The sequence below is a fragment of the Centroberyx gerrardi genome, chromosome 3 (assembly GCF_048128805.1).
Source record: "Centroberyx gerrardi isolate f3 chromosome 3, fCenGer3.hap1.cur.20231027, whole genome shotgun sequence".
Taxonomy (NCBI): Eukaryota; Metazoa; Chordata; class Actinopteri; order Beryciformes; family Berycidae; genus Centroberyx; species Centroberyx gerrardi.
The window spans coordinates 13968998-13995096 of NC_135999.1; the positions used below are offsets into that span (position 1 = coordinate 13968998).

Below are 26099 nucleotides of genomic sequence, written 5' to 3' on the forward strand. Positions count from 1 at the left end.
GGAAAAAAACTGTACTCTGCAGAGGCATATGCAGTTATTTTGCAAATAATACTTATCAATGAAAGGTTTATGTCTGTAATTAATTTGATGTACAATGATAAAAAGAACATGTTGGTTAAACTCATTGAACAGTAGCCTACTTGTTGAAAAAGATAGAGACAGGGCATCCTAACACCATTAAGATAAGTGCTCCTCCTTCCAACCCTCACTTATAGATAAACGCCAGTGTCCTAATTAACACACTTTTGTAATTTTGTGTCATTATAACACTTACACGCACACAAATGTCCCTGTCGGATATTGACTCAGAGGAGAGGAATGAACTGTACTGCAAACCAGCGCGAGCCAAAACAACTGTTTTGTCCCCTATCAGACGCCGTACAGCTGAGCTCAGTAGTCATTCTGATTGGGCGATATTTTCGGTGCCGAAAGTAATCGTTTAGCAAACGTTCAGGTGGGTGAAATGCTATATACATGCTAATGCTAATCGTTATGAAAACTAAAGATTTTCAAATGCAGTGTAATCCCCATCAGTGTCATTGAATGCATTTAATGTATTTGCAGGAACAATGTGTCTCTCTCATCATTCAGTACCACCATAGCCATTGTAGTAATAGCGATTAGTTGACTATGCTAACTACGTTAGCATCTAACGTAGTTATACGGTAACATTAGCAAGCAAAGGTAGCGGGTTAGTTAGCTAAGTCATAAACATTAGCAGTGCTATTCGCTGTGTATCAAGCTTGGAGACTAATTTAACACATTTCGTTATTCACAACATTCACCCTAAAACGAACTATTTGGTAGACACTGGTAGTAAAGGCTATCTAGCTACATAGCGAGCTGGGTGGTATCTTGCCACCCAGTAGTACCCATGTAGTTGATGTTAATCCGTAACACCAATTGTCTCTCGGACCCCTTCCAGACCGCAGTCAACATGAGTCTCAGAAAGCAGACCCCGAGTGACTTCTTGAAGCAGATAATTGGGAGACCTGTGGTGGTCAAACTGAACTCTGGTGTCGATTACAGAGGTAACGTTAATCTAGCTGGCAAGTTAATGAGCAGCTTCTGTCAAGTTTTCTCCTGACGTGATTTTCATTTGAAGAGTCATACAGTACAGCCCAACTTAATGATGTTAAAGTAACTGAGCAGCATAACGGAACACACTGCATCTGTCTGTCTGTCTGTCTGCAGGTGTCCTGGCCTGCCTGGATGGCTACATGAACATCGCAATCGAGCAGACAGAGGAGTATGTCAATGGTCAGCTCAAGAACAAGTATGGAGATGCTTTTCTAAGAGGAAACAATGGTAAGGCCCTGCAACTCATTTAAATACATAAGTTTATACACTTTAAGACTTGAAGCAGTGGTGGTCTCCATCTCAGAGAGAAACACAATATTTGTCGTTGTTGCACTTTACATGAATGGGTCTCAAACTTTTTGTCATCCTCCTCTTCTATCATGGCCATTTTTGTACCTCAACCCCATGAATCCACATCTACATGGCATAATAATTTTAGGATTATTAGTTCATTTTTGTGCAAGACACAAGTGCTGACATTTTCCGGTGTCATTTCTAATATTTCATCATTATGGAAACAATGAATAAACTGGAGAAACAATTCTTTATGTTGGTGAACAATGAATTTGAAACTACAGCAATGTCTTCATCAGGGTTTACTGACTTGTGTGTTGGCTTTATTACAAATATTATAACACCTTCTTTCCAGATTTGTCCAATACTGATATTGGCAGTAATGAGTATTCACAAACCATTTAAACTCTGTAACAAGTACTAAACTGTAACCCTGTGAAGTGCAGGTGCCGAAAGTTATACTTTATGTTGACACCAACTATTAGACAAGCTTATTAGGCGAGGGAATTATGTTATAACGAATAGCAAGCAAGCTTGCCAAGTGAAATGATTATAATTACATTATGTAATTAAAAAAATAAAATTAAAAAAAGACTGCACTGACTGCGTTTAGGTTGATGTAGTATTTAGGTGTTTGGGAGGAGCACTTCTATAAGAGCCAGGCTCTGCGTGTGCGTTTATTTGTTTGTTTGGCAAAAAAACCCTCATTTTTCTCTCTGCGCCTGAGCCCTCTGGCAGACTGGGCAATGCATATTTCTAGTATTAGATGCATAATTCTTGTTTTAAGCTGTATATGTAATAAGAGAGGAAACAACCCAGAAACCTCAGGTGATATAGCCTAAGCAATGTTATATAAGTTAATGTTCAAAAGACACTGAAATAACTACTTCAAGCCTATGAAACAGGCTTTAGCCTGAAATACTGCATATATGTGGACAGCTCAAAGCAACAGACACTGGAATCTTTCCTACCTTCTTGCTTTGGCCTAGGCCAAAATCTATCTATCTTTGATGAATAAGGAGTTGTAGCACTAAAATCTGTCAAGTTGTTGTCAATTCAAGAAACCTGTGTTTCTTAAGTGTTGTATCCACCATAATACTTAGAACTCAACTTTCTCAATTTCAACTCTGATGCCCATCTGTATGCCCATCCCATCATTACCCACCTAACATAGATATTCCTGACACCAGCCATGCAGTGTTGCATGATTCCCTGTTGATGGGGAGCCAATGGAGTGCTCAGTGTGATTAAAAGGCTAACAGTCGGTGATATTTTTGTCAATAATGAGTGGGTTGATGAAGGTCTTGCCATAATCTATCCTCTGACACTATGTAGATGTGTGTAAGGAAAAGTAACAGACAGTCAGTTCACTTGGCTGTACTTCAATACATTTGCTAACTAGCACACAGCCTTACACCTTTACCCAGAATGCCATATCGTATACACTTGATCAGTACAAAAATGTCTACACTTTATCCACGTATTTCATCATTAGATCTGCTTTTATGATTGTCCATTGTTGAGCCTAGAATGAATATAGTCTAATTTTTGGTGGCTGATCAATTGAATCATCCCTAATTACTAATGAACATTGCACTTTTCCACTTTCCAATTTTACTCTTCACAGAAAGAGACAAAATTCCCTAAATGTTTTTACAACCTACATAATGATCTTAATATTCTTATTAATTTAGGCTACCTCCTGGATTCTTTGCCCTCCAGTACAGCGTATGTTATTTCCCTGGAAAGCTTAGAATCATTTGATGTGCGCCACATCCATCTAAAATTCATGTGTATTCACAATATCACCGAAACATCTTTTCATTTGTTTACTGTTGTGATGTTCATTTTTACCCCCACATGCTCAATCCTACACGAAACTTGAGTAGATGACCATAAAATAAACAGTACTACTAACAGAAATGAAATGGTATTGCGAAGTCAAGCTACAGACTTTTAATGTTTGTACTTATTTATTTTCCTCTCCTTCCCCAGTTCTGTACATCAGCACCCAGAAGAGAAAAGTGTGATGAAGACAATTTTGTTTTTTCATTTTTATTTTTTAATGATTGATGTGTCAGTAGTTAACTGTCATAAGTTTTTGTTTGTGTAATGCTTCAAACTCTGAAGATTGTTTGGTTTTGTAGAAGTGGAATAATTTAATAAATTCTCCTTTTTGATTTAACTTTGATTTGGTGAATATTATTTAAATATTTGGGTGTTTAAAGCTGCAAGGGAAAGTATGTAAACCATGTGTGCTGATTCCAAAAATATAAAGGCAAATGTAACTTTTGCGAGGCCGTAAATAAGTATTTGTTCTTAATGTATCTGTCTCATATAGATTTCCTTGCTGAAAAAAAGTTAAACTAGGGGTTTGCTTGGAGTTAAAATATTTCAAAAGCAGTAATTCTGAAAGACATTTTAAGGGTTAATTTTAAGGCTCTTGCAATACCTGGAAGGAATTCTGGTTCATATTTCTATTATTGTTGGCTTTAATTCAAGTATAGTTCCCATCAGGTTTATCTAATGCCAGTGGGATTTTAGATTTTGGATTTTTGATGGGCATTTTTGTCTGAATCGTTGACTCAAAGTTGAGCCCTGGAGCAAGCCAAGTAGCCCAAATCTACCACCCTATCACCACAAATGGATTAATACATAATATGGTAATTTGTCAGTGCTACTTTTCTAATTTTGTAATTGATCTTAGTAGGAGGACTGGCTTGCAGAAGCCCATTACTGAAGCACCTATTTGCAAATGTACACATCATCCTGTATCTATAATACATGATGTGATGATCAGCCGTCTTTTACAGTTCAAAATAAAACATTGTGTTCCAAGTAATGCACCATATAAAAAGGAAATTGATTTTGTAATTGAAAGGTTTTTATTGTTCCCCATTCAACTTTATCTCTTTGGCATGTTCTTTCACACTGAACTTGAGTAATGTTACTTGATAATATTCTACGGCCCCAGATGATGACTAAGCCTTATACTGATGGAGTGTCTGCCTCAATCCAGTAATGCACCATCCATTTGAGCTTTGCCAGTACCCAATAACATAAGAGATCATAAAGCATGTGGGTGCATGATGAAGCACTCATGCATACAAAATGTAACTTGTTGCTTTTTTTAATGCTGTATTGTGGACAGGTTAAACATGTACCTGCACAAGAAAATTCTTCATTTACTATCCATTCGAACATCTCATCCATTATTTGATAACATTGAAGGAGAGTGACTGCAGGACCAATGGCTGAAGGCCTTTTTTCAACTATGAGCAGTCAGTCAAATTGGAGGGAAAATGGTGTCTATAAATGGTGCCACCTGCAGGCTATGTCAGACTGTATTAACATGTAAACAGATCTATCAGATCAACTCCCATTGCCCTCTGTTGTGGTCTTGTTTGATTCATTGCTCTCAAATGCCCCATAGTGCACACACCCTTTATCAACTGTGACTGGGTGTATGGATGCTTCTTGTCCGTCAGTATAGGGTTTGGATCGGCTCTTCCCTCTCCGCTGAGGTTGCCCCCTGAAAATGAATGCAGGAGCATATGCAAGGAATTGGAAGTTTATTCCATTTCAGTGGCCTGTGGTAATTTAGCAAATGAGTTCAAAAGTAGCGTCACCTCATTATGCTAAGATAAGAACGCAATAAATATATGATTCATTAGGCTCTTAATGAGAATGCTGTAGTGTGGAGGCAGTGAGGGGAATTATTTTCCTTCCAAGGGTGGATTTTTGAGAGCCTTGTTTTCCAACCTGTACATGCGCACTCTGGCCCCTGGAAGGAGACAAAAGGCTGCCAAGGTCAGGCCCGACTTGAAAATGAAGGACGCGTTATTGATCAAACTCTGCCGAGCTGCAGCTGTAGAGAGGGAACAGTGGGGGATTGAGCTGCAACACACACACACACATGCACTGAATGATATGTACACAGAAACACACACATTGTACACAGTGCAACACACAAAGAATCATTACGGCAGCTAGTGAGGTTAGTACAGGCAAATATTTACCTACTGGAATCATAACTGAGCCGCTGGCTGTGTGGCCTCACAGGGAACCCAATTAATACCATTCACACAAATGACCTAGTGGCAGACACCATGTTATTGTACCATGGGCTTTTTAAAAAAAAAAACACGCTTCCTACTGTGATCTGGTGCAATCACTTTGTGTGTGTGTGTCAACATGTGACTATTGATTTTAGAATCTCAGCCCCTTTCACAACCCACATTTTCCTTTGGATCCTTGGAAAAAAGTGGCCGATTGTGAAAAATACCTCTCTCACTGTTTATCTCGTAGTTTGTTTCAGTACACTTGCCCTTTCCTCCCGTATGGTTCAGTTTGTGCTAGACACCGGTCCCCACTCACCCCCGTCAAAGCGGACCGGCTCAGGGGTTGGTGGAGGATGCTGCAGTGGCTCAGCGTTGACGTGTGGAGGTGAGTGACGGAGAGGAGAGGACAAAAGAGGAGAGAAGAGGTGACAGCCTTTTTATGAAGGAGTAAGCGGCGGAGACCCAAGTCTTATAGCACCACCAGCTGCCAGAGCTAAAAACTACAGTACAGAGACAGGAGGAGGAGGGAAAGTAGAGGATGACTTTGACCCTGACTGATCACTGCAGCATGACTGTCTAGCCTTTTCACTGGGGATCAAAGGATGACAAGGACAACCTGAAAATCAGTTTTAGACGTTTGGCTGTACCATGTTCTCATTTGGACAAGGGCAAATTTCTGTCTTCCTCTATGCAAATCTATTCAGCGTGGATCTTTTCATGTGAATGTTTTTTTTTTTTTGCCAGGGTTAGCAGATACGACACATTGGAAACATTAACAATAACTTTTTTTGCTTTTATGATTTTTTTTTTAATGTCACATATTCAATAGTATCAAGGATAAGCACCACAGTAAATGCATGTAGGCTACTGCATGTGTTTATTTAGAGGAAAAACTGTGGTGAATCTATGTGTTGGTGTAAATGGGTGCAGTTTGATTTTTGTGTGTGTGTAGAGATCTGGGCTGTCCTGTGTGAACTTGACCAGCTTTAACCTCTGCCTGTCAGCCTGTCATGTGTTTAGGATGTAAATGATGGCGCTGACCTCCCACACTGTGTTTCTCCCTCTCACATTCCACTGGCAGGGTCAGAGGTCCAGGTATAGGTTAGTGCAGAATAAACAAACACGTTACAAACAGGATAACAGTGACAGACTATTAACAACGTGGAAAACAGTTGCTAATCGTGAATAAACTGAACTTTCCCAATTGTTTATGTAGCAATCTATTTATCAATTGAGGTTATTCCCCTCCCAAAATATCATGGTGACGCAGATATTAGTGTGCGTTACTGACATTTTGATCCAGATGGCTCCCTGCATAGCTACACATTTTTCCATTAACTTTCAGTAACCTAAATTCAAGTTCAAGTTTGATGGTTGTTTTGATCCTAATTGAGTGTGAGGGCCTGTGCTGGCCTGGACTGCTCTGCAACCCCTAGGCTCTTTATTTAGCCCTGAGCACAGTCAACCTTGGCCAGGAATGTGACCCCCGACCTTCTTATCTGGAAGGAGCTATTCCCAGCGCGGACAGGGGCTTCCATGATTTATCTTGGCTCCAAATGGCAGCATGATGCAGATGGTAGGGTTAGGGGAGGGTAACTAGGTACCCTTCAGGAGGCCAGAGGGCGTTGCTGTTGCACTCACAGCAGAGCGTTCGCTATATTTTTCACAGGGCCTATGCCATGTAGCAGCCCTACGAAGACGAAGGCAACAAAAATCACGCGTGGTACAGTTGGGTGTCTTGGGTGGTGTGACCCAAGACACATGCATCTTGACCTGTAAGGCTCTCCGGCTATCCCACAACAGCAGGATCTATTTTGGAAACACGGCAGGATACGCACTCTCACTCAAGCACCTACATGTAACTATGTAGGCCTACATGTTAACGGCAACCTCGTTGTATTATTGACCATGACCCGACCCACTTACACTACAGTAAGCTGGATGGGTGTGAATACCAAGTACATCATCATCGCTATTCTTCTCCTGTATCGTGTCTACTGTTAACTCTGAGCACCATTGTTCAGATTGTGTTTTTGGGTGTGCGTCCCACATATCTAGTTCCATGTCATTAGTCTGTCTTAATGAGCTGAGGTAATGAGCTATGTCATGCCTGTGACAGCAAAGTGAGGAGAGGCATAGTAGGGGTGCGGGTAAAGTGCGACACCATTGCACCATCTGCATCACCCTAAAAACTTATCAACTTCTGGATTCCAAAAATGTAAAATTTTATGGCAAAACAAATGGAGCTTTTGCTCAAGGGTTATTAAAGATTATATCGGTTATACTTTTAATTTTGTAAAGGAGAACATAACATTTGACATTGATGCTGTGTTTTATGGCCTATCTCGCCACTGGCAGGTTGCCACTTGGTTGGCAAAATTTTATGTACATAGTGACTTCAATTCTAAAACTTCTAAATTTATATGGGACAAAATGAGGAAGTGGGAGAAGTTTGTGTTGACATTTGATTATTCTGAATTAATTTCCCCATAGATTAATGAGAAATAAAAAAATAAAGAAATATTAGTTTTTTTTTGTTGTTTATATCAGATTAATTCCCAAACAAATCATCTACCATTTGGGGAAAAAAAAATCTAGCGTTAGAAAATGATTGCCGGTATGAAAGTAAAGCCAGTTGTGGAATGGTATTGAAATTATTGCCCATCTTGAGATCTCAACTTACAAAACAGTACCACATTTGAGAATGCAGTGATCTGTGTTTGTGAACAATTATCAATGAATAGCAGGTACGTAGCCTGTGTCAAAGAAACAATTTCACTTTTTTTTTTTTTGCTTCGGAATGGCTTTTGTTCATCCTGTTTGTCAGCCAAGGCTCACTACTATGCACATGAGATTTGCATGAAATACAAACTAACCCTGCACTCAGGCAATTAGCCTCCATTACACCAGCGTTCCGACTGCCAATTTGTCTGCCATGCAAGGTAATCCAGAGTGTTGTTGGCAAGCACCCAAAATGGTAATGGTATTGCAAGTGAGTCTTTTGTTGTTGTTTCCTTTCAGACTAACGGCCATAGTCGGGCTGTTGTGTCACTGGGTGAACTGGAAGTGGAAATGTTTGCGCGGCAGTCAGGAGTCATTTAATGACCTTTGACCTTCAATGAAACACTGTAGCACTGACTTGTAATATGAGGCATGAGGGCTATTGTTCAGGTATTGGTCTTATTCTGAATATTCCACTCTGGTAATTAAGTAGGTGACTTCTGACTTATTATTCCCAAGGCTGAGAAAAATTAGTATCCCTTTTCATATGCTTTTGCTTACAAGTGAGAAGCGGGGAAAAATACAAATTCACTCAATTTGATAGCTTCTCATTGAGCTTACTGAATTTGACATCATAACTAGCTCTTCTAAATGAACCACTGGATTCTTCCCTAGACCCTGCTATTAATATTTTGCTCTCAATTGCACAAAAGACGTTGGGATTCAATGTTCAATTGTGTGTGTCACACTGGAATGCTTTTGTATGCGTGTGCTTGTATCGGCATGCGTCCACAGTCATTGAGAGAAGCTCAATGGTTTGACTTGCTGCACTCTGCGCGGCTCACAGAGTGCCTGTGATATTGCTCAAGGGTAAAGCCAGACAGAAGAGTTATGACTTCAGCCCATCTCTGGCCATCAGGGAGGTCATAAGGAGGCTACACTCACTCACACAGGCTCAACCACACACACACACACACACACACACACACATACATACACACACACACACACTTACCAAACACATGAGCACACAAACCAAGCTACCCAATCAATCTCACACACTCCCACACAAACACTCAGACACAAACACACACACACACACACACGCACACATGCTTGCATACTGGACTAGGGCCAGTATCAGAGTCAGGGCACTGTCATAAACACAATTACAGCCTCTCAGTCTTGGGCCAGAGCTGGGTCTCTCTTCTCTCTGTGTGTGTGTGTGTGTTTGTGTGAGAGGGAGAGAGAGAGAGAGAGAGAGACAGTGTGTGTGTGAGTGTGCGAGCGAGCATTTGTGTCACAGCTTATTATGAGACAGGCAAGGGAGAGCACCTTTCACATCAAGATATGGTTTTCTATAAAGCAGAGGGGAGGAACAAGAGGCCATTAAATTCAATGTGACACCCCCAGGTTAGCCACTTATGCTTTTTACATGGGCGTGTCACTTTGAGAGTTTTTAACGACCATCATGGAAAGTGGAGACGGGACGCTCTCTAGCACACACTTCACCAGCAGTATTGGAGGAGCAGTTTTTTATAGGGAATATGGATATAAAGGTAAGACCTGAGAGAGGAGGCATATGACAGACTTTTATGAACTGCCAAAAGTGAAGGGCCTGAGCTTTTAAGTAAGCGTACAGCATGAAACATATTCTTACATCATTATATTTTTTCTTTATTGTGGCCATGCGTCTGATTAATGTAACATGCCACCCTTAGGAAAAGCTTGTAAGTTTAACCTTGAGTTAAATATGGAAGGTGAGGTTATGGTTATCTGCATGTTATGTTCTGCGCTGTCACCAGTCCCTCGGCTGGTGTGCTGCTGGGAGAAATGCTTGCAACACATTTCCAACACATCTCTAAGCCCCTTGTGCCCTCTTGTGGCAGATCTCGGCGCTGCTTTCACTTAACTGCTGCAGCCAGCCACTAAGCCCTCTTGTTCCTTATTTTAATTGACCTGGATTTGTTCCTTTGCTTTGCAGTAATGAAAAAGCGAGAGGTGCCTCGAGACTGAAAATCCTGTCAGTTTCGCCCCGCAGCAATTCCCACACCCCAAAACTGGGTCCCCTTTACAACATCTACTGTTTGAAGCTGAGCAGAAATAAAAAATTTAAAAGACCTGGGTGCTACAATGCCTTGCAATGAATAATTAAGAAATATGCATTTCCAGATAATGGAGAGAGGAATTTTAATACATTTCGATGTAAATTCCTTGAAGAAACACTTTGGCATATATTTGTGTGGGGCTTGTACATGAGTTTGTCTTGTATCCTTATTTCTCTGTGTAAAGAGACGGTAAAATATTCATCCAGCATTTCACACTGAATTTTCGACTATGTTAAACATAGAGAATGAGCAGTATCGCTTTTTTAAAAACAGAAACCTGTACAAATGGGACATGTGCTCATTTGGGTACTGCACCAAAAGAAGATGGAGAGAGATACTATCAATCTGATACATATTAATGCTGTCTGTGCTGTTAAGAAGGTTGTGTTCATATTATCAATACAAGGCAATCAATATTCTACATCATGAACAAGGTCATTCAATCACCATTAAAGATTAAAACGAGATATGTAATTTGTTTCAAAAAGAGATAGAAAATCAAACTTTGTAATTAATAGATTATACAGTCATCTAATGGATACATAGCGTGTCTATGAATCCATAAAATTCCACATAAATATACAAAACGCTGAATATAAGTATCTGTGCAGCTGAATCCCCACAGTAAAAAGTTAACTATGGTCTTATGGCAGAACATGGTGCCGATAATGTGGTTCCCTTGTTTGCCCGCTGAAATCCTGTTGTTCTATTAAAATATAGTCACAGTTTCTCTGCAGCTACCTTGATGAAAGTATCTACTTAAAATGCATAAATCATAACAATTTAGTCAGTCATACCTGTCACAGCCTCCAACAGACAGTGTTTTACCAGGCTACATAAAAGCATATTCAGGGATGATTTCTCCCTTGCTGCTCTTTGGCTTTTCCTCTTGTCACTGTAGTGCATAGCTTACAACTCCCTGTGTAGTTATGAATCATAGACTATGAGGCTGTTTGATTTTACACTTGATGACTCATCAGAGGTTTAACTCTTCACATTAAAGCCTGGTGACAATTTTACGGCCTCCACACTGTAGGAAGTGATTAAATATGTTGTGTCGTGCTACAACAAAAACCCTCTGTCTTCATAACTCATCTCCCATGATGGCAGAGTTGGATTGAGTCATCTTTGCTTGGGGCTGGTAGCCGAAAGGCTGGTGAGGCTGTTTGGGGTGGAGGGGCCGAAGTGTGTGTGTGTGTGAGTGTGTATGTGTGTGTGTTTGAGTGAGTGTTCGTCCTAATTAAGCATCAGCAGCTTCTTGGACCAGGGGGAGGCAAGACTTCACAGCCATTAAATCAGGACAATGCTTTTTGTGTCACTGGTGCTGGCATACTTGCCCCGGTTCCCCTCCTTCTCCTTCCATCTCCTCTCTCTCCTTACCCTCCCACCTCCTCACCCTCCGTCACTCTCGCAGCTGCCATGTAGTCCAGGCTCCAAAAATAAATGATGGCTCCCCGAGTGCGTGGTCAAGGCCAGGCAAGTTGGCAGGCCTGGGCCTCCTTGGAGAGCTGCAGCAGCGATGTCTCACTGGTGTGCCCTCTAGTGGTGTGTTGTGCTGACTACAAGCCTCAGAAGGTGCAAACATGTATGTAAGCGTTGTTAGTGCTATTTTGCCAATAGATACATAACCTCGCCAGTGCAGTTTCCCCAACCTTACATGATAGATGGTCGATAAAAGATGAGACATGGGTTTTGGTTTCCTGTATACACACCATACTTCAGATCCAGGCAGACAAAAAACAGACCACGCTAACTTTTTCTCCTTCCCTCCCCCCCTACCAGGCCTGGTATGTTGGCACCCATTCAAGCCTCAGTGTAAACACACTCTCATCCTCTGCTTAAACCTACGCAGGAGCAGAGGCTGCATTTTTTCAGCGTGCCTCCCTGTCCACCCTAAGATGGCCGAATGACGTCTCTGGAGTTTTTCGGAGGGCCAGCTGTAAGGAATGTCCCTGTCTCCTCTCCTCATCCCAAGTTAGGAGGTGAGTGGAACAGGAGAAGTGGAAGAGAGGGGGGATGAGACTGTGTTGCGATCCTGCGGTTGAATGTCCCATCAGAGTGGGCCAGGGTGGGTGGGGCACCGCCAGTATGACAGCACAGGCGTGACCCCAAGCTTCGGACGAGTCTGTGTGTGTATGTGTGTGTGTGTGAGAGAGAGAGGGAGAGAGAGAGAGAATTTAAATGAAGTAGTTAAAATAAAAATAAAGTAGTTAAATAAAGTATTGGGGGCACAACCCATTTTCGTGCTGCATTTCCACACTTAACCCCCACTGGCCTCACCACTGGCAATCACTTAAACAAATGTAAGCACTGTGCATATGCAGTTATTCATGTTCGCAGGCAGCAAATACACCAGATGCACAGAAGATAAATACTTCAGCTTAAGCGAGACCACATGCAGATAAATGCATGCAAACAGATAAAAAATACAAAAGACAAATGTTTAAACACAATAATCCATGTGTCAGAGGACCAGAATGCACACACACACACACACACACACACGCACACAGCTCCATTTGCCCTCCGTCAAAACTCAATCCACTACAGCAGCTCGGCACTGCAGAGCGGATGAAGTGGCTTAGAGGCAAGTCCTTTGGTCTGGTATTAATTTTACATACTCTAAGGAGGCCATATACATCTTTTATCCATTTAATTAGTTCTGCTGTCTCTAAGTTGGTCAGATCTATTTTACTCTTGACAATATGGGCTAGTCCAGTCAGCCATGGAATTCATCAAATATATGCATTGCATCTCTCAGGACTATTCAGGCTTTAATACATATTCAATGTATGACTTATTGTTTTTAAAGACAGAAGCACTCATTGCAGTTCAGAGAATTGAGAACAATTTAAATCACATATCTGTACAGTCCTTTATTGACTTTGGCATCAAACATTATGAATAATAGCTTAGTCTGCTTAAATACAAATAACTGTTCATAGACACAGACCATTGGTAAGGGCCTAAGGCATTTTAGCATGAATACTTTCTGCAAAACAATTTAGGACATGTGTTGCTTGTAAAATAAAATCAAAACAACTCAATAGATGATTTATTCATTTTAACAAAATGTATTCAAATTTTATAGATGTTTTTCTCTAACGATTTTTGTGCAATCTGTGTAATAAACGCAAGAGTTGCACACCAGTGGGCGTTTTTCACATCCACTAGGGGTCAGGCTGACACAGTGCATGCAACACATCAGACACCTGCTCCACACACGCTGAGAGGCTTCAACACTGTCAAATAATGCAATGCAAGACAGTCACAGGAAAATGTCTACATTGATGATAAGGAAAAAAAATCACATTTTCATTTATAATACTTATCAAAATAAAATAAAAAAGCCATAAGCAGGACTTAATTATCTAATTTCTGCAGAAAGTGTTCATAAATTAGAATTTTTATATAGCATGAAATTAATAACTAACGCATTAAAAATACTTGGAGATAATGGAAATGTGTCATTTGTCTGCAAAATAAATATATTCTAGTAAAGTCTATGTATCATTGTTGACCATACAGTGAATTTATACATTATGCTGATTCTCTCCTATAATCAGTTAGATTTTTAATAAGTGAGTCTGTGCATGCACCTTCAAGCACTGTGCCATCAGCTAGCACCATCAGATATTGAAACGACCTCAAGCTATATTTTATTATTATGTCCCCCAATTGCTATATATCCTTCCTTATAACATGCCTCTCGGCTACAATGATATATTAATTAATGCAAGATAATGATTCAAGATATTTATTTATTAGTACAAATAAATTTATTAGTACAAATAAAAAAATGTGTCAGTCACTGTTGTTGACTTTTAGACTATATCTTTGATAATAAGGTGAAATTGAAAAAAATCTATCAAATAGTAATAATAATAATAAAACATTTGTAAATATTTTTAATATAAGGCTTCATTTGATTCTCAACATTAAATTTAAGATGAGAATTTAAAGTGAGCAAATGGCCCTGACAACATTGTCACCCAAGACTTCAGTTATAAAGTTTTTCATAATAGCTATGATGTACATAAAACATTTTTCAGTGTCACGTTTCATACAAATCTGATGAAATGTATATCTGCAGAACTGCTTAATGCACTGTGAATGCAAAGTTCCTGCATTGTATCTTAATGGACTTTAACCTCCACATGCCCCAAACTGTCTCCACTTTCCTCTCCTTCACTTTGCAGCATTCTCATTCTGCCAATTTGTTTTCTAATAACTTCTACAGACAAATTAGACAGTTCAAACTCACTGAAAAGTCTACCATGTCTTAGTGGGAGTGGGACGGTTTTGTTTTGGCTTGTTTGACGGCTGTGAATTTTGACAACAGCATCACTGAACCAGCCTGCTGTTCCACTCAACACACCAAAGAGCTCAAGCTTATAATCTGTGGTTGGGCAGAAAAACCTTATTAAAATGTATTGAAGGAACTTTGTGCAAACAGTGAAGTGACACAATTCAGATTTTTCAGGGACCTACATTATATTATTGCTGCTATGATTAGGTTTTATTAGTGACTAGAGCATTGGATGTCCATGATATTATCCCGGCCATTTTTATTTTTATTTTTTTTTTTTATTTTTTTTTTTAGATTTTATGTTATTTTTTGGTATCCTATATTTGCAATCTAAAGTGGAGAGTATCAATAATGGAGGTGCAGAAATCTTTTGAATTTTACCATATACATATATATTTTATTTTAAGAAATAATGAATTACTTACACAGATGCAAGCCCTGCCAGAATTCTGACCAGCACTGTATATTTTGAGAAAACTACAAAAATAAATCATGAAGCTGAAAATGAGATACATCTCTGAAGTGGATAACAGATTGATATGACTGTTTCAATTGAAAGATTACGCTAATCAAAAGTCACTAATGACAAAAAAATCAGAGGAGAGAAACAGTAATAGGACGAGTAACATGGAAAGAAAAAAACAAACAAACCAAAGTTCCTTAAAACTAGTTGCTGCAGTGAAGGATTTTGTTGCTTGGGGGGTGAAGGCATCGAGGTTTAGATGAGGATGAGAAAGTTTACTCACAGCATGGATTTCTGTCATGCTCCACTTGCTCCTCCCTGTGCATCTTTGTTAACAAACAAGGCACACAACACATGACAGATCCGCAGCCTTTGTGTGAGTTTTCATGTGTGTGTGTGTGTGTGTGTGTGTGTGTGTGTATGCATGTGTCGAGGTTGCACAGGACATAGTGGCATATAGCAGGGTGCTAATGCACAACACAGTGGGAGCAGCTCCAACATGGTGCAGTCTTTAACAAGCTGTCAGGGGCCGCAACATTGTTCTCCTGCAACAGTTAACACAGCACACTGGGCAACTGCAGGTAGTAACACCCTGCACAACAGAGCACCTTTGTGGTCCACACACACACACACACACACACACACACACACACACACGTACAGACTCACACTCGCATTCTCACTCCTTGCTCCATGCACACCAAAGCGGCTAATAGGCGGCAGTGTTCTTGCTTAATGGAAGTGGAGCAAAAGAGTTCTGCTGTTGAGGTAGATAGGGCCCTCTGGGCAAAAACACATTAACCTATTTGGAGGGCGTGAATTCTAGATGGTGTTATTAGCAGAGAGTCTGAGCACCTTAAGCTGAGCTGCTCTAATACTCAGTGTGTGTGTGTGTGTGTGTGTGTGAAAGAGAGAGAGTTCTTGTTTCAGTGGAGTGTCTCAGACTAGGAGTGAAGGTCTTTACACATTCCATCTCCTTGGTGTGAATCAGCAGGTTAGAGGGAAGGCTTGACTTGCTTCACTGAGAGTTTTATTAGCCTTTTGGCTCCACGTACCACAATGGTCAATACTGCTGGAGTTGTGCACCGAAAATCTAGTGAGAAACAAAACTGGCCAAAAGAACTGGTCATTTGAGATGCAATTACACAGCAAAAAGATGGAAAAAAACCCCAACTGGATGCCAGTGCAATTATTTCAGTCTGGGGTCAGTTTGACAACAGGTTATGTCCTCTTGTGCTTTTAAAAGCACTTCATGTGTGTGAAATGACTTCACTGTCATTGCCACAGCCACGCACTCAATTTTGCACTAAATGCTTTGAAAAAAAAGGGCAATTACGCTTATGCCATCCACCAATTCTATCCAATTAGCCAATTAAGGCTAATTACAGTTTTAGCTTTGGCACAAGGGTTTTCATAATTTACCATTTATCAAATCTCCGCCCTCTTTCTCTCCAGAAGACACCCAGCCAGCCAGTTATAGAGGCGTATACTTCTGCCCCGAGCTCCGCCAGACTCCCATGTCCACTAACTACCTTTCCCCAGGGGAGCTGAGCCATCGCTGGGGTGCAGCGTGCATCATCTCCCCTTCCTGCCTCTCCCAGGCTGTGAATACATTTTTATTTGACCTTTTTTTATAGGACGGGTTAATTAAGAATTACATAATTCCTATAAGAATTAAGTAATTCCTATATACAATGGCGACCTGGCTATAGAATATGTGAATCTGACCATAAGGCTATGCAGTGGCAGCTGTACAGTATGAATCTCTTCAGGTGACCGCTGGGTCACCGAGGCTCCTAACCCCGGCTGTCCTGTTCCTCCTCCACACACAACACTATAACCCCTATTGTACTACTGCATTATCTACTTTTAGTTAGATTCTCCAGTTTCACAGTGTAAGTGAATTTCGTTGAGTTCTGCATTATTAAAGGGCAGAAATTATTTATCTAATATTTATTATTTATATTTATACAAGGAGGTTGTCCGCAGGGAGCAGGTCTCATTTTCAGCCTCATATTTTGTAAACAGGCAGTCACAGAAGCGACAGTTCCTCTGATTTAAAGAGACAGGCCTGCTTATGGAGAGTGATGCCTACCTTGAATTCAAATGGAATGGCGATCAATTTTTAATATTTTTCATGCGGCATTTGCATTGACTCGCTCTCAGATTCTGCTGCTGCTTCCCTTTCAAATGGACAATGGGAGAGACAGGTGAGTTTGAAGTGGAAAAAAGGAAGAGGAGCCCATCTGCACTGCAGACACCTGGAAACTGGCCCACTCACCACAGGCCGAAACCGATTTATTCAGCCTTCACCTCTTAGAATAAACGGCGACTCGAAAGAGAACATTCCCTGCTCTTCACCTCCACTCTGACCCCATGGTGGCTTTAAAAGAACGGTTAAGTGTTGAAATTCATTCCCACTGATGACATACAGTATTAATCATTGAGTTACATGATTTCTTTACTTGTGTTTAAAGAGGTAAAACATGAAGTAATGAGCTTGCGGCCACTTTTAGAGGCCAACAAACTGTCCACAAATACCCCAAAAACCTCCAGCCTCAGCCACAAACTCAAATTAATTCTGCTAGGAGTAAAGTTCTCTTCTGCTACTGAGCGTCGGAGGCATATGCAAAAAAAAAAGCAGTGTTCTGTTTCTCCGGATTGTAGCATTCAGTATGCATCTTGCCATGTAGCACCACAGAGCAGACAGACAGGAGGGATGGCAAGGCCAGACAAGCGAGTGTGTGTTTGTTAACCCGAGTGTGTGCCCGCACCTCCACACCCGCCGTGTCTGAGTACCTTAAAGTACGAACAAAATCGCTTTTCAAAGGGAATAATGTAGAACAACATCATGTCAACTTTAGATATATTTATATATTTCGTTGGGCTTGCATTAATTTTAGAGCAGCATTTTAAAGTTGAGGAAAAAGGAAAGCTGTGCTCAAACTAAGACGGGCGCGAAACAAGAGACACAGGGAGCGGTTATGCAAATGAATGAAATAAATGTCAAAATGGCAGTGAAGAATTGATGAGGACAGAGAGCGCTTGTCTTGGTTCTGAGGGAAGTGGATGACTGAGAGGACAAGTGACGTTCATTTTCAAAGGAAAGTTTCATGCCGCTATCATGGCAGCCGTTGTGACTTGCGGATAAATTTTAATGCCCCACTCTGACGATTCCGTGTCACTCTCCCTCTTCCTTTTTTTTTTTTTTTTTTTTTAAGCGAGGACCCGTTGCTATCTCCTCTTCCTCTCTCGCTGCGATGACATCCGAACAGACACATGTGCATGTGGCGCGCCAGGACCCAGAAAGCCTGTGCACATGGAGAAAAAAAAAAAAAAAAGACGGGGGAAAAAGTCTTTATAAAAGATTCATCACAAATGTCTCTAATCCACTACTGCATTGTCAAGGAGATGTTATAAAGCACACATTGTAAATGGATTCTTCCCTCACTGACTAAAGTCATTTCTGCAGAGGGATGGGGGAGCGGAGCCGGGGCGACAGGGGGCATCCTTGTGTGGCACCAGACAAGTACATAGTGCGAGCAGATGAGCAGCACTCTCTGGGACTGCATTACTACCTGTCCCCAGTGCTGTGCTGCCTGTGAGCCCCACTCTAATGTACAAGCCGGCCACATTCCCCTTGTCAAGGCCTTGACGTGCTCGTCAAAAATTACCCAACCTAAAGTGACAGCCCCCTTTCTTCCCGTCTCTTCCCTCTCTCCAGCCCAGCCCTCTCTCCAACCTGCTAGGAGGAGGAGTGCTTTGAAAGCCAAGACTGCCAATGCCACTCTACAGCGGCAGGCACTTTATTTATTCCTCACCGCAGGCAACGGGAGGTAAAACAATATGGATGGCACTGTGGAACCTCATAATATTAGCTTTGGCTGTGGGCACTCTGCCATAAATATCACACTGCCTTGTGGAGAATATGATTGGAGCCACTTGAAGTATCACGGTTTTGAGCAAAAGGTATGAAAAAGAAGGGGGTGGGGTGTCTGTACCTTTCTTTCATCTCCTATCAAATCACCCCTCAGCCCCTCCGTCCTGCCAGCACAAAGTGACATAAGTCTCTCATGCTTTTAGTGGCACTTTGAAAAATAAGACCTCAGTGAAGCAAAAATAATCACTCTTTTCAACACTTCACTTCATCCGCCGATGCTCTTCGCTCCTCCATTTCAGAGCCCCTTCAATCACATGTGATGATATTAAGTATTACTTATTTATTTTCCGTTTGAGAAGGGTTGAAAAAGCAGGAGGCGACAGGAAGGTGAAGCGGGCCTGTCCCACCGCACACTGTTGGTTCCACAACATGTTGTACCGCTTTGATCTCTTTCCCTGTTTGACTCTCACATTAGTAAAAATGTGGCAGTTTATCATGTGAGGTTAGGGTTTTTTTTGCTCATCGTGGTAATTTGTATGTGTGTGTGTGTGTGTGTGTGTGTGTGTGAGAGAGAGAGAGGGGGATTTTGGCTTTTTTTTAAAATTCCACTTGTTTGTCTCAGTGTTTTGTGTCTTTCATTACACTTTTCTCTTGAGGACAGATGCCTTGTTACTGACAAGTACATTGAGAGATTGACATATGAAACACACACACACACACACACACACACACACACACACACTAGAATTAGGTGTCTAGTAATTACATACAAACAGGCCCAAAGCATTGTGCTATAAGAATTCACTCACAGTGTATCTTACTGAAGCTCCCTCTCCCTAAAGACATGTTCATTAAGACAAGAAAACAGACTGGATCAAGGACAAGGATCCGGACAACCCAGCAAAAAAAAAGAAATACATTTGCCGTTGCTCTGATCAATAATCTTTTGTTGCTTTGATCTTGCCTCCATTCTGCTGTACCCCTCCCAAGACTGACACTGCTATTATTCCATCTAGATATCACTGCTATTTCTCTATTAATTCACAAAGAGATAGGGGATCTCAAATGCGTTAGAAGTTTTTTGATACACTGATGGTGCGCTGTCAGAAAAAAAGTTGTACTTTTTGTGACAAAAGGTACATCTCTGCACCTTTTTTTTTCTGACATTGTATGAATTGGTAAGGGGGAAATGGCAAAGCATTTAATCTTTTAGGATTTAATTCAGAATTTAAGCCAGTAAATTAATGTCAGTGTCCATCATCCCACTTTATCCATGCTCTTTTATCTATAGCACTAGGAGTTCCTTAGATTAGATTGTTATTTAGATACAATCTGCATACTACAAGTAGTATTTTTGGGAACTTTCAAAAAAGTACATTTAAACGGAAAGTTAATATTGAATTTCAAGTAGAAGCAAAGTGGGGAATGGGTATCCAGACACATACAGGCACTTACACACTCCGGATACGCACACAGACAAGACTCACAACTGAGCCGGGTCACTTAGGAGCTCTGCCTCATCACTTTAACTAAGTTACACAATCCTCCGCTCCACCGTCTCTTCATCCCCACTCTCCCTCCTCTCGTCTCACCCTCCTGCACTCGCATCTGTGTGCATCTGCGTCCCCAACTGCTGCACAATTAAAGAGAGATGAGCAGTGCTGTTGGTTTATAAAAAAGGAGTGAAAAAACATAATGTGGTTTGTGTGTCACCATCAATTTACTGCATGCTGAAACTTTAACATAGCCGATGAATAATTCGAGAGGAGTGCAAAGGGGAAGGGTGGCGGCGGGGCGGGGTGCTAAGAGAAATAGATGGAACGTAGAAAAGAAGACAACAGGAGGGGGAAGGTAGAGAAAATGACATTGTTATTCATCCGTCTCTTTGTCGCAAGTTGCGAGTGAAAGATGCAAAACTTCAAGCGCACAGCCTCCCGTGGGTGAGATACTGTAGTTCAAACAAAGTAAACAACTGTTTTTCTCTGATGCACATTTTAGTCTTGCTGGAGGCTAAGTTGCCTTCCTGCTGCAGCTGGTATTGTGGCACACTTTGCCGGCAGGGGAGAGCAGGAAAATTGTTGCAAAGATCTCATGGTATTCTCACCAAGCGGGCACACAGGAGACCCTGCCTTTGTTATTATTTGCAGAAAATGAGCAGGTTGGCTTTCATGAAGGAGGAGCTGCTTGATTAAAAAAAGGAGCATGAACACCGTATTACATTGTAAAGGCATGTTAGACACAGTGTTCATATATGTGAAACTTTTTATGTCAGTGATGAAACGGTATACATTTGGGGAGTAAAAGCGGTGTTTGAAAAAGTTTCACCATTAGCTCTAAGGGAATAGCATGAGAGGCCGCTAATTATGCCAGGCTTTCAAAGATGGTTCTCTTTTCTATTAAGACATTAGTGATGAGATGAGTGATGTTACGTGTGAAAAATACAACCATGTCCTCATGAGGGATATGCTTTAATATTGTTTTAGAGAGAAAAATAAAACAAAAATAAACCAAAACAATATAGTCAAAAACAGGAGGAAAATGGATAAAACAGGGATGGAAACAATGGCAAAATGCCCTGGGTGAGCTGCAGCTGTTTTGTGAAAAGTTGAGGCTTTAATGTTTTTTCCTGGTCCAGGAGAGAATTCCCAACAAGAACATGAATCAAAGCTGCTATTACAACAAGGAGACTACACAGAACACACCTTAGACAACATGTGAGAGTTTGTGCAGCATGCAAGTTGTTTATCTGAATCATATCATAAAGTCTTTCTGGAGGCATAACCACCATCCATTCATCCCTCTTTCAATTGTGGGATTTGAGTTTAGTAAAAAAAAAAGAAAAAAAAAAAAGGAAAACATGCCCTTAGCCTTTTTACTGTAGCAATTTAACTTCTAACAAAAAGACACACAGGTTGGGTGTATGATCTATGTAGAACAGCAAGATAAATAAGGATTAAAGCTAGTTTTTTTTGTAGACTGTAGCTACCTGCTACAGTGGAGAAGAGATTAAACAGATGCAGTGGATCAGAGGAAGGAGGAGAGAAAGAGGAGGAGAGACGGGATAGGGACGGAAAGGAGAGGAGTGAGACAGAGACAGAAATGGAAAAAGAGACAGAGAAAGGGGCTGACAGAGAGAGAGAGGAGAGAGAGAGAGAGAGAGAGAGAGAGAGAGAGAGAGAGAGACAGAGACAGAGAGAGAGCGCGAGAGAGAGAGAGAGAGAGAGAGAGAGAGAGAGAGCGAGAGAGAGACATAAAACACTTAACATGTGAATAATAGCTGCATGTTGCCTCCGAGCCATTCACAGTTGTGGTACATAGAGTTAACAGCTGCCCCCCCTGACATACACTGGCACGATGGCAGCCGATCACCACATCACCACCTCTCTGGGATGGATGTCACATAAATTCTCTTATACCAAATCTACAAAAATTGTATTGCACAACAGAAACAGCACAAATTGCAGGGTGATATTAAAGGTGATATATACCCTTTTAACATCAATAAATCATTACCACATTCATTTTGAGACATTAGTATAATTACTGTAAACAAATGAGACCATTGCTGAGAAGATTGGCAGCCTCTACCAGCTACATTAGCACTAACAATACAACTGGTATGGGATAGAGGCTACCAATTGTCTCGATCATGGTCTCATTTGTTTACAGTAATTACACCAGGGTATCACAATTAATATGACAATGATATATTGAGGTTTAAAAATACTACACGTAACACCTTTAAGATAAACGCAAAAACAATAACATTTGGCATTACATAATGAAAAGGGTTATTGTAGCTCTATATGTAGGCTACTTTTATGTAATATGTACTTTTATTGTAATAGATCAATAATACTCAGGATGCCATGCCAGGGTTCAGAGAGACAGTCATGGACACGTCTGTTGTGTGCAGAGACGTGTTGTGTTGTTTGTACAGAGATGTAATTTCATTGGTTTAACAAAAAAATGGCCTACAGATGCAATATGTTTAAATTATTTGTGTTCAAACTGCATGTACAAGACACATACATGCATACACACACATGCACACACACACTCACACACATAGAGCCATGATGAGCCATTCATTTCTAAACATCCACATGGAGCACACGCATCAGCTGAATTTCTTCAGACATGTGATAACAGCATGTGTACAATATCCAATTAAAATAAAACTCCTCACAAACAGACAAACGTTACCACACACAACAAACTCCACGCATTGCTTTCTGTTGAAATGTACATACTAAATAAGATATGGGGGAAAATGAACCCATTTCCCCTCATGTTACTTTTAAATGCAAATTGGGTCCTTCATTAAAATGTGTGGCTAAACTTCATTAGCAGCAGATATTGATTTTCAGGCTGCGACGATCTGATAGGCCCTATAGGCAAGTGAAGGTACAAAGGTTTGTCTAAATGCTAACTGGTAGTGTGTGGCTCGGGGCTAGTTGGAGCTGTGGCTCTGAGAGCTATAGAACATCTGGAGAGGTAACATTTACATAAGCTTCTCTTTGTACATGGGAACCTTCATTAACATCACGCTGCTTTGAACTCAGGATGAGATGGTAATACAGCCGAAACCGAAGTTAGGGAGAGAGGCGCTACGTTGGATTGTTGCAGTGATATGCTGTTTTCTCTGATGGTGTTTCCTGTTTTGCACAATATTTCAGGAAAGCGCTGAAGCTTCTGGGTAATCCCACAAGAACTTTCCCTCCATTTAAAGCCCAAAACATCTATTAAATTGGTCTGAACATCTGTTGTTCAAACACTGAACCATCCGCGCCTGCCTAAAACCTGAGACAAGCTTATTCCTCTAAAACTGGAATTTATCTACTTTATAGCTACAGTCTTTGGGGAGCACATATGCACCCTAAACTGTTTGCTATCATGACCCAGTGATTGATGGGTACAAGTGGCAGCCCCTCCAGTCCCTCTGTTGGATGATGATGAGTGAGGGGTTTGGACAGGCTTGAAAAAGCCATGAAACAGTAACACTGTCGATGACTATAGTGCATGACAATTTCTATCAGACTATCGATGAGAAGCGTTGTCAACTTTAATAGTGTTACATATCGCTATAGTGGATAAAGCACACAGGAGAATATATTCCATGACAGCAACTTGGCATGAAGGTTTACCGCTGTATCCCATCACTCTCTAACTCAACTTTCCCACTCCACCACTTCAACTAACTCTCCTGACCAGCCCTCTCACCACGCTTCCCTACCTCTTCTCTCCCTTTTAGCCTTCCTCTCTTCCTCCACCGCCCCTCACCTCTCCCCTGCTTGGGTATCTAACCTTGCCCTTGCTGCCTCTCCACCATAGACTCCCTGTTAATTCAATCTCATTATTTTTCCAAACAGGGTCACACTGTGCGGCTCCCCTCAATCACTGGCCGGCCTAACCCCCTGATCTCTGGCAAATGGGAGCCCAGTCGCGTGCCGCTCCTCTCGCCGTATGGAGCACACAAAAGGCCGCGACCCAAATTGCGAGGGATTTAGGCCCTAATCTGTCTTTACTCTGCCGAAAAATGGATGGCTTGGATAGAGACCAGAGGGAAAGGAGGAGGAGGAGGAGGAGGAGGAGGAGAAGGAGGGGGGAGGGTTTTAAAGGATGGTAGGTATAGAAGCATTAGAAGCATGCCCCCAGTTGGGAAAACATCTGCTCTTTATCATGGGGGGCGCTCGTCTGGGCCAAAGCTGTCCATGTGTGTGTGTGTGTGTGTATGTGTGTGTGTGTCTGTGTATGCGGGGGTGTGTGTTCAGGGAGGTTATGGCCAGTGGGCAGGGACTAACATGGCCTGCTCTGCATTTTTAAACAGCGACACACGAGGTGTCTCTTACGATCACACGGGGTGTGAATTATTCAAATTATCCCCGGCATCAGTGGCCTAAGACAACACAACATGATACACAGAGACACGACCCGGCTCTACCTGCCAGGCCCCCTGACACACTTGTAAACAACTGTAATTCTCTGCAAAGCAGCGCAAGTATGTCCCTGTGTAATTTATTTATCATTTATTTATCCGCCTCCCGACAGTCAACTGGTGCTGAGAGATATGTTTAACCACACATGTACACACAGAGGCAAATGCACACACACAGGCTCCCTCTCAGACACACAGGAGTGATGACAGCAGCTACCTCACACGTCACTCCAAATCCTCCTTGGGTCATGACCCTTTTCTGTAGATGAACATACGAACGGGGGTGATGGTGGCCTAAAGGTTAGAGAAGCAGGGTGGCGACTGGAGCCTTGCTGTCCATCAAAAACTGAGCCGGAGAGTTAACGGATAACGTTCTCTTCTTCCTCAACCACTGCTGTCGAGGTTTCCTCCAGTCCACTTGACCACCACCTCCTCCACTGAACCTGCTCTTTGTACTGGGCAGCTGTCAGGTGTGGACAGTGTGTGTGTCTGAAATAGTTTTTTTTTAAACCATCAGCAAGCTTTCTTAGATAAATGAAGGCAAAAAAATAATAAGGGATATGTGTTCATGCGTGTGTTTGTCTGTAAATATAAAGGGAGTAATCTGTAAATGCGTGAGTTTGTCTGTCTATCTTTATGTAACTGGCCCCGGCTGCATTGAATGCTACGCTGTCCCGGCCCCCAAGTACGCTCGCCTTGCTTAACCAGCTCCAGGGAGCGGGATTATGAAGAACAACCAGCAGATTTCTTCCTCCTCCGACCCCCTGCCTTCCCCAAAACCTCCTCCCATCTCATCACCGCCCCTCGCTCGCCCCAGCCCTCTCTCGCTCGTATGATTAAGGGTCAAGCGTGCCACCTCGTCTCCAGGCCATCATTAAAAAGGGCGACAGAAAGAGAGAGAGAGCGAAAGACACCCTGGCACACGGGGCTAATGAAAGCCATGAATCACAGTGTGGTCTTTAAAGAACATATTAGTGGCATCATTAACTCTGCACAAAGGCCAGAGCCGGGGTGAACAGACAGGTCGCTCCACCAGCGAGCCCCGGCCCCACCCCCCTGCCACCCGCCCCTACCGCTCTGCCTTTCATATCCCCTAGAGCCGGCTCTCATTAGGGAGGCACCCATACTGCCACATATGGGCCTGGGTCCTCGACTATTTCCCCAGACAGATTTGCGAGAGATCTAAGGTGTAACATGAAATAACGGGAAGGGCTATATTTGCAAAGCTATGTCCTGAATAGGTAG

The 26099-nt window shown here is 41.7% G+C and overlaps 1 protein-coding gene across 1 annotated transcript; it reads left to right on the plus strand.

The window, feature by feature from the left end:
- Positions 1 to 382: 382 nt before the first annotated feature.
- On the plus strand, positions 383 to 3559 carry lsm6 (LSM6 homolog, U6 small nuclear RNA and mRNA degradation associated). Its single transcript, XM_071912474.2, has 4 exons — positions 383 to 454; positions 926 to 1031; positions 1195 to 1308; positions 3370 to 3559. Exons 2-4 carry the CDS (start codon positions 938 to 940, stop codon positions 3402 to 3404), a joined length of 243 nt encoding a protein of 80 aa, XP_071768575.1. The 5' UTR covers positions 383 to 454; positions 926 to 937; the 3' UTR covers positions 3405 to 3559.
- Positions 3560 to 26099: the final 22540 nt, after the last annotated feature.

Bases quoted from the DNA above. Each gene is read 5' to 3' on its own strand.
- lsm6 (XM_071912474.2), top strand. From the start codon at position 938: ATGAGTCTCAGAAAGCAGACCCCGAGTGACTTCTTGAAGCAGATAATT. The intron at 1,032-1,194 runs GTAACGTTAATC...GTCTGTCTGCAG, and splicing joins CTCTGGTGTCGATTACAGAG to GTGTCCTGGCCTGCCTGGAT. The intron at 1,309-3,369 runs GTAAGGCCCTGC...CTCCTTCCCCAG, and splicing joins TTTTCTAAGAGGAAACAATG to TTCTGTACATCAGCACCCAG.